Genomic DNA, 13882 nt, shown 5'->3' with positions numbered 1-13882 from the left:
GTAATTGAGTGTGCTGTATTTTATTTGGCAACTCTGCTTAGAAGGCATCATGGTAGTGTAAGTGAACACATGTGGTTTTGGTATTTAATTGGGTAGCCTTGGGCATCTCACTTAACTCACCTGAACCTAAGTTTCATCATCTGTAAAATGGGAGAAAATAATAGATATTTGCAGATTTTCTGTAAAGACTAGAAAATATTTATTTAAAACACCTGGAAAATAATAGAGTGTCATGAAAAAGTAGCTGTTATTATCAGAACAAAGAAGAAATACAAATGGAAGTTTTTAGTGGTTCTTTTTTTAGCTTCATAATAAATAACAGCACTCAGCAGTTAAACAGCTCATTCAATTAATAATAGAAGAGTCCACCTAGACGTTGGTGACTGTATACCAGATCAGAGATTTGACCAATAATAAAATATACACAAGCATTAACCTTCCTCCGCTCCTCTATTACTTGCCTGTTATGCTACTTACCAAAGGTCATATAACTTATTAGTATCAGCCTGAATATACGTTGCCTTTTCACATTGTCTTTTTATTAACTAATTCACATTTTTATTTCAGTCCTATCTTTCTCAAACATCAATTTTGTAAAATTTTATTGAGATCTAATTTACATATAAAATGCAGCATTTTGAAGTACACAATTCAGTAGTTTTTATTGTATTCACAAGGTTGTGCAACCAACACCACTGTCTAGTTCCAGAACATTGTCATTAACCCAAAAGAACCCATACTTAGTAGTAGCTACTCCACATTTCCCCCTCTCCCAGCCTCTGGCAACCACTAATATAATTTCTGTTTCTATGGCTTTAACTGTTCTGGATAGTACTTATAAATGGAATCATACCACATGTGGCCTTTTGTGTCTGACTTCTTTTACTTAGCATGATATTTTAAGGTTCATCCATATTGCAGCATGTGTCAGCACTTCATTCTTTTTATGATTGAACAAGAGGCCTGGTGCATGAAATTCGTGCACGGGTAGGATCCCTAGGCCTGGCCGATGATCAGGGCCGATCAGGGCCTTCCAGCTGCACGCCAAGGCCTTCCTTCCCTGGCTGCTGGCTGCCCGCTGCCATCCAGGGCCTTTCTTCATTCTGCGCCACCCCCTGGTTGTCAGTGTGTGTCATAGCAAGCGATTGAACTCCCATTCTCCCCAGTCAAACTCCTGAGGGGACAATTTGCATATGAGCCTTTTATATATATATATATAGATAATATTTCATTGTATGGCTATTTAAAACATCTTCTTTATCCATTTATCAGCTGATGGACACAGGTTGTTTCCACTTAGTGACTCTTAGGAATAATGCTGCCATGAACATTCTTGTACAAGTTTTGGTATGATTATGTGTTTTGGTTTTGGTTTTTCCCCTTAGGTCTATATCTAGGAGTGGAATTGCTGGGATAGATCATAACTCTTTATTTATCATTTTAAGCAACTGTTTTCCAAAACGACTCATTATTGTGCATTTACACATTTCTCCACATCCTCACTTGCTATTATATTATTATTTCAGCTGTCCTAGTGGGTGTGAAGTGGTACCTCATTGTGATTTTGATTTGCCATTTCCTAGTGATTAATTACCTCAAACACCTTTTCATGTACTTGTTGGCTGTATGTATATTTTCTTTCCAAAAAGATCTATTCAGATACTTTGCCCATTTTTAATTGGGTTCTTTGTCTTCTTGTTGTTTGAGTTGTAAGAGTTTTTATATATTCTCATAAGAAAGATGATTTGCAAATATTTTCTCCCATTCCGTGGGTTATCTTCACTTTCTTGACAGTGTCCTTTGATGGATGAAAATTTTTAGTTTTGATCAAGTCTTACCTATTTTTTCCTTTGGTTGCTTGTGCTTTTGGTATCATATCACATTATCTTATCTTCCTTGAAGAATAAAACACACACTAAACTAGAAATAAAGTGACACGAGCTCTATTCTCACCTCTGCAATTAAAGAAATGTGTGAGCTTAGGCAAGTGCTTAAACTCATTGGGAACTCAGTTCCACATCTGTGAGAAGAAGCTGAGTTCAGCAGAGCAGGCACTGTGTAACTTTTTGTGAGTATGTTATCTGTATGAAAACCCCTAGGTTAGTAGTTCTCAACCTGGATTATATGTGGCAGTCTCTGAAGACATTTTTGGTTGTCACAGCTGGGGATGGTTGCTACTGGCATCTAGTGAGTAGAGGTCAGGGCTACCGTAAACATGTTACAATGCACAGGATGGCTCTTCCAACAAAGAATCATACAGACCAAAATGACAGTAGTGCTGAGGTTGAGAAGCCCTGCTCTAAAATTCTATTTCTGTTATTCCAGCTTCTTTTCAGTGGGTATCTTTGAGGCTGTCTGCAGGAGCCAGAGCATTCTGTGCTCTTAACCTAATGTTAGAGGTCCCAGCCTTATGGGGGCAGTGGAAGGGAGAGGTACCAATAATTCTTGCAAGTCAGGAGATCTTTTTGAAAGTGTTTTCAGGGTTTTAAAAACTATTGTGCCTTCTAATATGAAGAGAAATATTTCAATACAGACACCTCCAGGCAAAGTCTTGTAGATGTGTTCTTGTTATTGAGTCCTTTTCTTTAGGGTTTCTGGAACAAAATAGTTTTTGTGAAATAGTTGGTACATACTATGAAGTATATTTAATCAATCATAATGGGAAAAAAGAAACAGAACAGCTTGATGGGAGAAACGTGCAGTTCATATGTCTCTGTATTAGTGAATTCTTCGATTTCAAAGGAAGTTAATATTGTTATTCTAGCTGATCAGTTCACTTCAACTTTATCCCATACTATCTACTGGAATGTCCTGATTCACCTGAGTTCCATAAATAATCTATCTAAAATAAAATAGACAGTATCTTGAAATATGTTGCAGCATTTATGAAGATATTGGCATGTAAAAAGCTATTAAACTTGCAGGTATTGCTTTCTTGTGATAATATGGCTGATTATTTCATGCTTTGCACCATTAGATATAATTGTTACCACCACAACCATCACCACTGTTATCATCATAGACTCAGTATTCTAAGCACTGTATAAGTTTATCTCATTTTTTGTCACAAAAATCTTATGAGGTAGTTTTTTTTAATCCTCACTTTGCAGATAAGAGCATAAGGTACAATAATGTTGTAAAATACTTGCTAAACCATATTTCCATATTAAACATTTTCTTGTATACCAAAACTGTTTCTTATTTCAACAACAGAGAAAGTATGTTTATTATTAAATCTGTAAACATTCATGTCCTGAATTTTCTGGCACCCTATGTAATGTTAATTAAAGCCTGAGTTATTTCTAATTTTTTTAATGTCTTATGGTTATTGGTTCTTGTAGCTTATATACATACCCGGTGCACAAAAATTTGTGCACTCAGGAGGGTCCCTCAGTCCGGCCTGTGCCCTCTTGCAGTCTGGGATCCCTCAGAGGATGTCCACCTGCTGGCTTAGGCCCACTCCCCAGGGAATCACGACTAAGCTGGTAGTCAGACATCCCTCTGGCAGCCTGGGAGCTCTCAGGGAATGTCCACTTGCCAGTGGGGCCACTCCCTGAGCGTCTGCCCCCTGGTGGTCAGTGTGTGTCATAGTGACCAGTCATTCCCAGTAGTTCTGCTGTTAGGGTCAATTTGCATATTACTCTTTTATTATATAGGATGTAGCTTGAAGCTACTGTAATACTTTTCCATCTCCGGACACCCATGTGCATGTGTGAATATGTAATTATAAAATTGTAAAACTTCTCCTATACATGTAAGTAATGAAAGGATTTTTGTTTAACTTTTTAAAAATGTACAGGAAGCAGTAAAAGAAAACAACAAGAGAAAAGAAATGGAAGAGAAGACTAGGAGGGCAAAGCTTGCAAAAGAGAAAGCCGAACAAGAAAAGCTGGAACGCCAGAAGAAAAAGAAACAGCTCATTGATATAAACAAAGGTATGAAGTACTTCCTTTTTTTAAATGATCTATAAAATGCAAAATAATTGCACTTAATCAATTTTGGATTTTAAAGTGAATTGTATTATTGGTAGAAAAATTCACAATAGTATTAATTACTTGTGTTAAATTCTCTCATGAAATTATCTGCATTTCTTGTCACCCTACACTGAGCACTCGGGATTTTTGGCAACCAATTCAAGGTAATATGTTGTTGAAACAGTCTTTTTCTCTTTGTTATTTTATTTTTTTGCCAAATTATGTTCCAGATGAGGCAGTGGTGAGGGTAGAAGGGGGCAAGATGAAGAGTTTATTGGTATGGGGAGATGAGCCTTATAGCTCCAATTTTCATTTTGTTGACACAGAGCAGCAATAATTAACACTCTTCCTAGGGGGCTTGAACATTTCAAGTCATAATTGATAGCGACAGCACTATTATAAACAGAAAAAACTAGGGAGCAGCATCCTGCTCAGCTGTGAGCCTAGGAACAAAATGCTGGTATATCCACGTATTATAAAGTAGTTGTTTTGTTGCTTAGCAAGAATGACCATAGATTAAAGGTAGGTTTTTTTGTTCGGTTTTTTTTTCTTTCTACAGAAGAGAAAGTAAATAAAGTAATTGGCACCAGATAGCTTCCCCCTGAAAATATAAGAATGAAAAAGCATAGTCTTTGCCATTGAAGGTTAGAGAATTTAAAAACAAAGCAAAATCAGAGCAAGATACGAAACAATATGATCAATATGGACCCCCTATTTCTAAATACAGTGATAGTCAAAATCATAAGCACTGTATAATGTTGAGCATGTGCCAGATGCTGTTCTAAGACTTTCACATGTTTGAAGTAAATTAATCCTCATAACATCTCTATGAGGTAGATATTATTATCTCACTTTCCAGATGAGGAAACTGAGGCTCATAGAAATTAAGGAACTTTCCCAAGGTCACACAAACAGAAATTATTAGCACCAAGATTAGAATCCAAGCAGTCTGGCTAGGGAATCTTTGCTCTTGTAAATGCATTGTCAAATAATAATAATAATAACCACAAACAAACAAAAAACATGTAGTGCTCGCTATGTACCAGGAACTTTTCTGGGAGATTTACATATGTGAACATATTTAAGCCTCATAAAATCTTATTAGGAAAGTGCTACTATCTCATTTTAAGATTAGAAAACTAGGCACAGAGAAGTTAAGTAGCTTGCTCAAGTTCACAAAGATAGTAAGAGATAGAACCAAAATCTGGACCTAGGCAGTCAATGGCCCAAGTTCATTAGTAATTATTATTATATATTTTACTATAATTATTAATCAGTATCAATTATTCTGTGGTAATATTTCTAAATGGCTAATCTGAAATAATATCTATACCCATTAAGCTTATCCTTCACAACATTAGAATGTACAAAAATGTTCAGGCATTGACTATAGTTTATGTTTTCATGCCATGAAATAAATATAACATAATTTAAAGAACTAAAAAAGTAGACAGCTGAGGTAAAATAATAGTATCAACATCATTTAGCAATTTTCATAGAATATGGTCTCTTTCCCACACCACACCACACCATACCCCTCCCCCCCAAGTATTTATCAACTTTCCACTATTTTCCTAAAAACGTATCTATAAAGAAAAAAAGAAAGGACCTATATTGATTGTGCCTATAATATATATTCTTATTCACCAAGATTTTGTTAATTACCTCTTCAAATAAAATTGAAGACATAGGATAAAGATCCAAATAACTTCTTAAGCACATGCTTGGCTGAGTGGTCTGAACATGAAAGACACACTTTAAAATAGGATTTATCTTTGTGTGTTGTTACCTTATCTCTATTTACAGATCAATCAAATAGCAAACTTCACCATGAAGTTCTTGATTTGTGGCCCATATGTTGCAAATACTTATTATTTTTATTTATTGTAATATTATTTTACACCGCATATGTGTGTTAGTCCTTATAAATATTTTTCAACAAGAAAGCTTTTCATTGGAAGTGTATAATCTTTTTTATTGTAGATATTTCAATTTATTGTTTACGTATTAGTCATATTTGAGAAAGGAATTATAATCCCTCTCTCTAGAACAGGAGAAAACAATGGAAGGTACTGTTATACAAGTGGGATATATGAACGTAAATGGTATATGTGATTTTCAACCACATTCATATTATACAGTTTTAAAATGATCCAATCTCTTACAATGACCAATTACTTATTTGAAAACATAGAGTTGATTGAGGATATATGCCACCTAAGTATCAGTTCAAACACATAAACAATTTTATTGGTGGTACTTATTATGTGTGAAAAAAAGAACTGTTTACAATATATAACTATCATGTTTCAGGGGACATGACTTAACAGTAAAGTTTTTATATTACAAAGCAAGTTTAAGTATTAATTATTTTAGAAATAAACCACCGAAACTGGAATGACATTTAACTATATTCAAAGAAGATGGTAAATTAGTTGACAAAATTTACCTACCTACTAGAGAAAATCTTAATCTGTTGAGATAGACAATGTAGGTAAGATTTAGCTTTTTGACACACAGAAAGCAACACCTGCTATTATGTGAACGTTAGTTTAAAAAAAAAAGCTTACTGCCACGAATACTTAGGTACTTGGCCAACTTCTGACCTACGAGACATATGAAGCCACAACAAACAAACAGAACACCCCAGGAATAATAAAAACCTTCTTTCTTATCATAGCTTTATTTCTCTTCTGTTGTTTCAGTCTCCAAATACATCTGGCACAGCGCTGCATTAGGGCCATATATAAGCGCATCAGTCTCATCTCCCAACTCTGTTAACTGTTCCAGTGAACACACACAAGGATAATGGTCTTTTAACATATCTGGCAATTTAGAAGTCTTGTCTTGAAGATGTTGAAAATGTCTAACTGGTGTCAGAAACTGTAGCTCTTTAAATGTAGAATTTGTTTTATCCAACTGCATTTTCTTTTTTACATTTTGCAAGAATGGTGTAGTAGACACATTCTATTTAATTAAGCAACTCTCCCTAGTTTCTGCATTGGGGGTTTTAACATCATTGGTTATCTTGCTCTTCTTCGCAATCTTGAAATACCACAATTGTATGATGATTATTTATTTTCCATTTCAGGTTTTCCTGACTCTAGATTTGTTCTTCGGTTGAACAAGGCTCCTCAAAATTTTCTCCAAATGTAACTTTTTCTTGACTCTTCATTGTTAGAGTATCTCCAGTTGCATGTTGCATTTCTTCAGTAGGCTGAGCTCTTGCCAGAATGGCCTTCTCATAGATTGCGATAAGATTTCCAATAGAACTTGTAAGTGCTTCAACACGTGCATACCCAATATTTAGCAAGCTTTTTTTGGCATCTGTAATATTTTTAATCGGCTCATTCAGTGTGTCCAACATTTCTTCTTTGGGGCATCCCTCATTAATCAGCTTTAGGCCTTCACAAAATGTCTTGTTTACTTTTCCAGGAAATAGTCGGTGTTCATCTTCTGACGTGGTAGTCCAAAGGACCCAACTGATTTTTCATTTCCGGTTCAGGCTGGGGAACTACTGAGCTAGGAGGATTTTTAGCATTCTTCTTTTGCTAGCTCTCCACTCGCTCAGATGAGCTTTTCTTTCTTTGCAGTTTCTTTGGGATGAACCCACCTACATAATAGGTATCTCATCTATAGGTATTTGCTTTTGCTATAGTATGTCCACACTGGTCTTTGGAGTTTGACTTTTCTATCAGTTTAGTGTTAGAAAATGAAGCAGGCCTGGCTGTGATTTCAGATGTGATGCTCCTTGGTATTTTCTTATTTCTGTTTAGTTCCTGAGAAGAGCTGGGTTTGACACTAAAGAAAACTATTTAATTGTAGTAATTCTTTCTCATGAGACCCTTTCCGAATTGTAACATTGGCAGAGGTTCCACTGATGCCTTGTTTCAGGGCGCCCAGGCTACTATGGGTATTATTGTGGTTTTCTATATGAATTGAACTCACATTGAACAATTTGGCCACAAGCACAGAGTTCTTGAGCATGTTAGCACCTTGCTTTAGTTTCCTGTGGTTACTTGTTTCTTTTTATTATTGTTTTAATGTGAAACGCTTGGATTAATGTCATACATTGACCTTGGGGCTCATCTTTAATTGGTAACAACTGCAAATTTTTATTATTATTGTCCAAATTATGTGTGTCAATTGCTATAGTCGAATTGGTTAATTCAGTAGAAGGTTTTAAAGGAATATACTTTTTTCCTGTTGTAATATTATTTTGTGCCTTGTAGTTCTAAGGACATTTTCTTTATGAGATTTTTTTGTCTTAGGTTTCTTCTTGGACGTGACTCTCATGTGTCATCACTCTCTGGTTGCTACTGGATAATATCTGATTTTACTGTTTATATGCAAAAAAAGTTTTTCTTTTGAACAGATGTTCCTTGAGTTTTTGTTTTCTTTGCTCTCCAAACACGAACTGAGCTCTCCGACTCAGAGGATGCTGCAGGTCATATGACACCGCTGGGGCGCTCATCGCAGTGCGAGGTCACATGTGGTCTTAATTAAGGTGAAAAGATGCTGAAAAGAAATAATAATTAGAACAGCATTGCGTGTCAAGATCTAACTCAGTGTCAGTGAGCTTCTCAGACAGTGTCTCATAAAAAATGCTGTTGTTAACTAGGTGTAAGTCAATTACAGACATTCTGAGAACCTGGGAGGAAGCATGGTAGAGCTACACAAAATGTGACTCCATGGGAGATGTGAGAATGCCGTACAGTCAGAAAGTGATTTAGAGGACTTTAAATGTGTCCAATTAGAACAGTGTATTCCACTTGCCATTGCAGGAACATTGTAATCTTACTTTCCACTGAACGAGAGATGACAGAATATTTGACTGCCATTGTGAGATACCTATTATGTAGAGCAGAGATTTTCAGTCTTTTTCATCTCATGGCACACAAAGTAATTACTAAAAGTCCGTGGCACACCAAAAATATATATTTTTTGCTGATCTGACAAAAAAATAGGTATAATTTTGATTCATTCACGCTGGACAGCTATTGTTATGTTCGCTGTTGTCGCTTTTTTATTTCACAGTCTAAGGATAAAGAGGCCAGTGCCCCTGATTAAATTGTCAATTATTGCATGTTTTAAAAACTCTTGTGGCACACAGGTTGAAAATCACCGATGTAGAGTGTAGACATCCTTCAGAACATGTGACTAGAGACGCACATCATTGGACCCAATGATCTTAACTAAAGTGAAGAGTCCCTTGGGTAAAGAAAATCACTTGAAAATTACAAACAATGTACTGTTTCTGTAAATTTCAATTTCAGATCAACTTAGCAAACTGCAAACCTCTCTCTTTTAAAAAAATATCCTGTGACCCCATATAGCTAATAAGGAACAATAATAAGATATATTTACCTGGCATGCAAAATTATGTACATCATTAAGAAAAAATTTTTAGAATTTACTTATTCAGAAGAACAGACTAAAGCAAACACAAAAGGGTATTTCTGTAAGCTAGATGTGATCAGAATTAAGTAAAAGTATCATGAAAACCAAGCCGCCAGAGGATTATATCTTTTAGGTTAAATCTGTAAAAAAAAATTATATATATATATATATATATATACCATGTTTAAGGCTCCATTTTGAGAGCATTGGGGATCAGGAGGCAGAGGCCAGGATAAGAAATAGTATATTTTAATCATGAAGGAAATAAAAGGCATGATTATATGTGAAATAGTCATTTTGTAAACATTAAGTGGTATGACTGAAAAGTTATTAAAGCCTGCATGTCAAGAAGTGGAGACCAGCCCTAGTTCTGCCCCTTATTATCCTTATGCTTGTTCTGGTCCTTCATCTCTTCATGCCTCAGTTCCTCATCTGTAATGTAGGATAATGACATTTACCTCCTATAACAGTTTTAGTGAAGAGTAAATGAATTATTTAAGTACAGTATATAACATGGGGCCCAGAGTATATTTGTAGCTACTGATAATTAGTCATTTTGTGCAATTGAAAAATCTCAAAAATAAATAAATTCAAGACTTAGTCCCCACCCTCCCGTGATTTACAGTTTTGTCAGAGAGAGATGTAGGGGTTGAGAACTCTTTTCCGGCAATCAAGCTTAGGTTCATTACCTGGGGCCCTGTGAATTAGACTGAAAAAAGATGGATTATCAAGGAAAACAACAACACCAGTTTATTGAATGCATGCATTACCCAAGGAGGTGGGTGCACTCGGTGATGAGCAACTCAAAGGGGTGGTTAGAACTTGGGCTTATATAGCAGCTTCACAATTGAAAAATTCATTTTCAAAAAATGTTAAATAAAACAAGGGGAAAGGATTTTGAGTTTCTAGAGGGGCAAATTGTGAGAGGGTAAATATATGGGGAAGTAATGAAGGTGAGGGCTAGTTAATAACGTTTTGTCTTTAGTGCCTCTGGTGCTGTCTCTGAACTAATCAGGTACATCTAGAGTTGCTTCTGGTGATTAACTTCCGTCCTTCCTGGTACAGAGGAGAAGAGGGACATCTTTACAAATATATGTCCTGTTTTTAGGCAAGTAGTGGGAGGGTAGAGAGCTTATCTTGTATTTGTCGCTTCTTATTGCCTGCCTTTCGAAATAATCCTCCTGCCAAAGTGGCATATTTTGGGGTGACATAGTCTGCTATCCTTCAGGTGAAATAAATCTGAACCAGCAAAGTGTTAACTGTGTACTGATAGGTAACAGAGATTATTTAGAACTATCTAAAAGGGGAAATCTTCCCTAGCTGGTTTGGCTCCATGGATAGAGCATTGGCCCTCGGACTGAAGGGTCCTGGGTTCAATTCTGGTCAAGGGTATGTACCTCAGTTGCAGGCTCAATTCCAGGCTCTGGTCAGGGTGTGTGAGGGAGGCAACCAATCGATGACTGTCTCTCACATCAGTGTTTTTCTCTCTGTCTCATCCTCTCCCATCCTCTCTCTAAAAATCAATATGTCCTCAAGTGAGGATAAATATATTCAAGTGAGGATTAACCAAATAAAATAAAAGGGGAAATTAATGAAGTTTGATAAAATAATGTAAAGTTTCATGGAAAAGGCTAAGCATAGCCTCAGGGCATAACAGTAGAACTAGACACTGAAGAATGGGTAGTATTTGGCTAAGCAAAGGCGAAAGTGGTCAAGTAAAAGAGAATAGCGTCAGTAGTAGTGCACGTCAGCACGTAAGGCATCAGGCCTCATATAGGATATGTTTAATGGCCAATAGGAAAGAACATCAAAATGATTAAGAAGATAGCTCTTAAGTTCAAGTCCCACATCCACAAATGACTAGCCATATAATCTCAATTTACTCATCTATAAAATGGAATAATGGTGCCTTCCTTATTATCATGACAGTTAAATGAGATAACTCACAGAGACTCGTGTTATTATGTTTTAAAAAAAAACTATGAACAAATTCCTATGTACACTGCACATATCTTATTTTGAAGTAAAAAAACAAAACGGGAACAAATACAATATTTGTATTTGCATGTGGACCGTGGGCCGTAGTTTGAGGACCCCTGCTATAGTCTGTCAATTATATGTTGACATCTTTGGTTTCTGATAAATAGTTCAATGTTCAGTAAATATTTTCTTATATTGTCTGCAGGGAAGTGTTTAAATTGGAAAACTGTTGGAAAGGTAGGAAGACTGTTGGAAAGATTGTGAACAGCCTTCCAAGTCACACGGGAGTTGTGTTGTGATGAGGTTGGAGAGACAAGGTGATTGTAGGAATTTGTTCAGAGATTCCCAGGACAGTGAGCCAGAAGCACAAGAAAGGAGAAGTGACTACAAAGTAGATGTAGTTGGAAAAGGACAGTGAAAGGTGAGAAGAAGAAAAAGAATTAGCTCATACCTTATTCTGTCTTCAAAAAAGGAATTTAAACCTGAGGCAGTTTAGGAAGGTGGTAACAGGAAGGAAATTTTTTTATAACAGGAGTTTCTAGCAACAGATTCACTAATAGCCAAGAATTCTTTTTCTTTTAAAGAGCAGCTTATTTTACCAATATATAATTATGCATTGATATTTTTGACATATTGGGTTATTTCATTCATTCAACCAACATTTATTGCACCATTTCCCAAATAATTATAATTAGAGCATGCACAGTAATACACTATTTATTTAAATGTAAAATTGAGAAAGCTAATTTCATTGCAGCAAGAAATATGCTAAATCAATAAATGTACTCTAAAATGTGTAGTAGTATATAAACTATGCAAAGTACTTGGTATAATCTATATTCTCCAACCTTTGATTATATTAGTATAGATTATAATTAACTTAGGGACCACTAAAAATAAATTAATTAATTCTGTAGGTAGAGTAAGGAGGCTTACCAAATATTTGTGAGTAAATCTCTTTTCATGTTTATCTCTTTTCAAATTGATTGCAAGGACTAAGAAGAAGCAATAAAAAGAAATGCATTTTTTTTAAAAAAGGTTATTTTGAGATTGGAAACTCCAGTGTGTTTTGTATGCAAATATTATTTAATCAGGAACAGTGTTGTTCCTCCTTATATAAGATTATATGGAAATTAGAATTGCCTAGTTTCTTCTAGGATGATAATAAAGAATGATCTACTTTAGTGAGATCTGATGATAAATCAGTCTTCTGAGAGTGAATTAGCAAATTTTAAACAATAAACCTAACTATTTAAACTCTATGATTAGTGGTGGATAGAAATTTTTTCTCTGTTTTCTAAGTTTTAAAATAATTACATCTTGTAAGCAAATGAGTTCATTTTACATTACATTATTTTAAGCTGCATAGGTCAAAACTGTATTTCCTAATGTCATACCCTCGACATTAAATTATAGTAACCAAAATTATATATTAGAATACCCATAATTAATGGAATTGATCCTGGTAGTATTAAAGCTCTCCTGAGAGTATAAATTATTGAGACAATATAGGTACCATCAATCTGGCATATTTCACAAATGCTTATGAATGGCTCATAGATGCAACTGCAAAAGCTAAACAAAGCTTGTAGACTTTGTGGGTCTAGAAAAAAAAATCATTGACCTAATAAGCCTTATCTATGAAGGAAAAATAATATCTGGCTGATATTTCACTTATTTAAATTGCCTTGCTCCCTACATTAGCAAAGATTTCAAGAAATCTATGTTAATTCACTGTCAGAAATTTTCTGTGTTCTCTAGGTTTGTTTTTTCAGTGGGGATTTATGGGGCTTTTTCACCAAAAAAAAATATTCATCACAGTAAAAATTTGCACAGGTCTTTAGAGGTTTTAGCAAACTAAGTTATTTAGTATAAATGTGGGGCTTTGTTATTTTAATGAAACATCCTTTAGCCCGTTTTAGGTAACATCATGCCACACTACTGCAATTCATTCAATAAACACTCCTTGAATTTCTGAGTTCAAGTATTGGGTTAAGGCATTGAGGTATAAGAGGAGCTCCCACAGTAGCAACCATCCAATGATAAAGCACATCCTATTGGCTGATTCTGATGACCCTGCGACATGTCATCTCGGACAGATCTTTCATTGGGTTAGCTTTCAGGCCAGATGAGTTCAACTTTTTCCCCCTTGGAGCCAAACAAACCTGAGTTCAAATTTTGGCTCTGCACCCTAAACAATGTAACTTTGGGCAATTCACCTCTGTGATCTTCAGCTTCCTTGCCTATAAAAACAGGGGAAAGAAGGGCACCTGCCTCCTAGGAACTTCATAAGAATTAAATGGGAAAATACAAATCTCTTAGCACTTGCCTGGCACATGGTTAGCACTTAAATGTTAAATGTTGTTAGCCCATTCATAATAATAGCTATTTCAATGAACAGATCCAGGAAATCTATTAATGGCAATAATCACTACAATAAAATCTTGGTGACTAGAATGCCTGGGGAAGAGATGTTTTGATTAATTGGATTTTATAATTATGCTAGAGGCCTGGTGCATAAAATTTGC

At 35.4% G+C, this 13882-nt stretch overlaps 1 protein-coding gene across 1 annotated transcript in view; it reads left to right on the top strand.

Moving 5' to 3' along the window:
* DIAPH2 (diaphanous related formin 2) overlaps positions 1 to 13882 on the top strand; it is an 870032-nt gene that overhangs the window by 669501 nt on the left and 186649 nt on the right. Inside the window, exon 26 of the mRNA XM_015571867.1 lies at positions 3800 to 3935. Within this exon, the coding sequence (XP_015427353.1) occupies positions 3800 to 3935 (136 nt within the window). The remainder of the gene's footprint in view (positions 1 to 3799; positions 3936 to 13882) is intronic.

This window comes from Myotis davidii, unplaced genomic scaffold, assembly GCF_000327345.1.
Source record: "Myotis davidii unplaced genomic scaffold, ASM32734v1 scaffold1693, whole genome shotgun sequence".
Classification (NCBI taxonomy): domain Eukaryota; kingdom Metazoa; phylum Chordata; class Mammalia; order Chiroptera; family Vespertilionidae; genus Myotis; species Myotis davidii.
The sequence above is the reverse complement of the archived record's forward strand: the minus strand, read 5'-3'. Positions and strand labels throughout refer to the sequence as shown.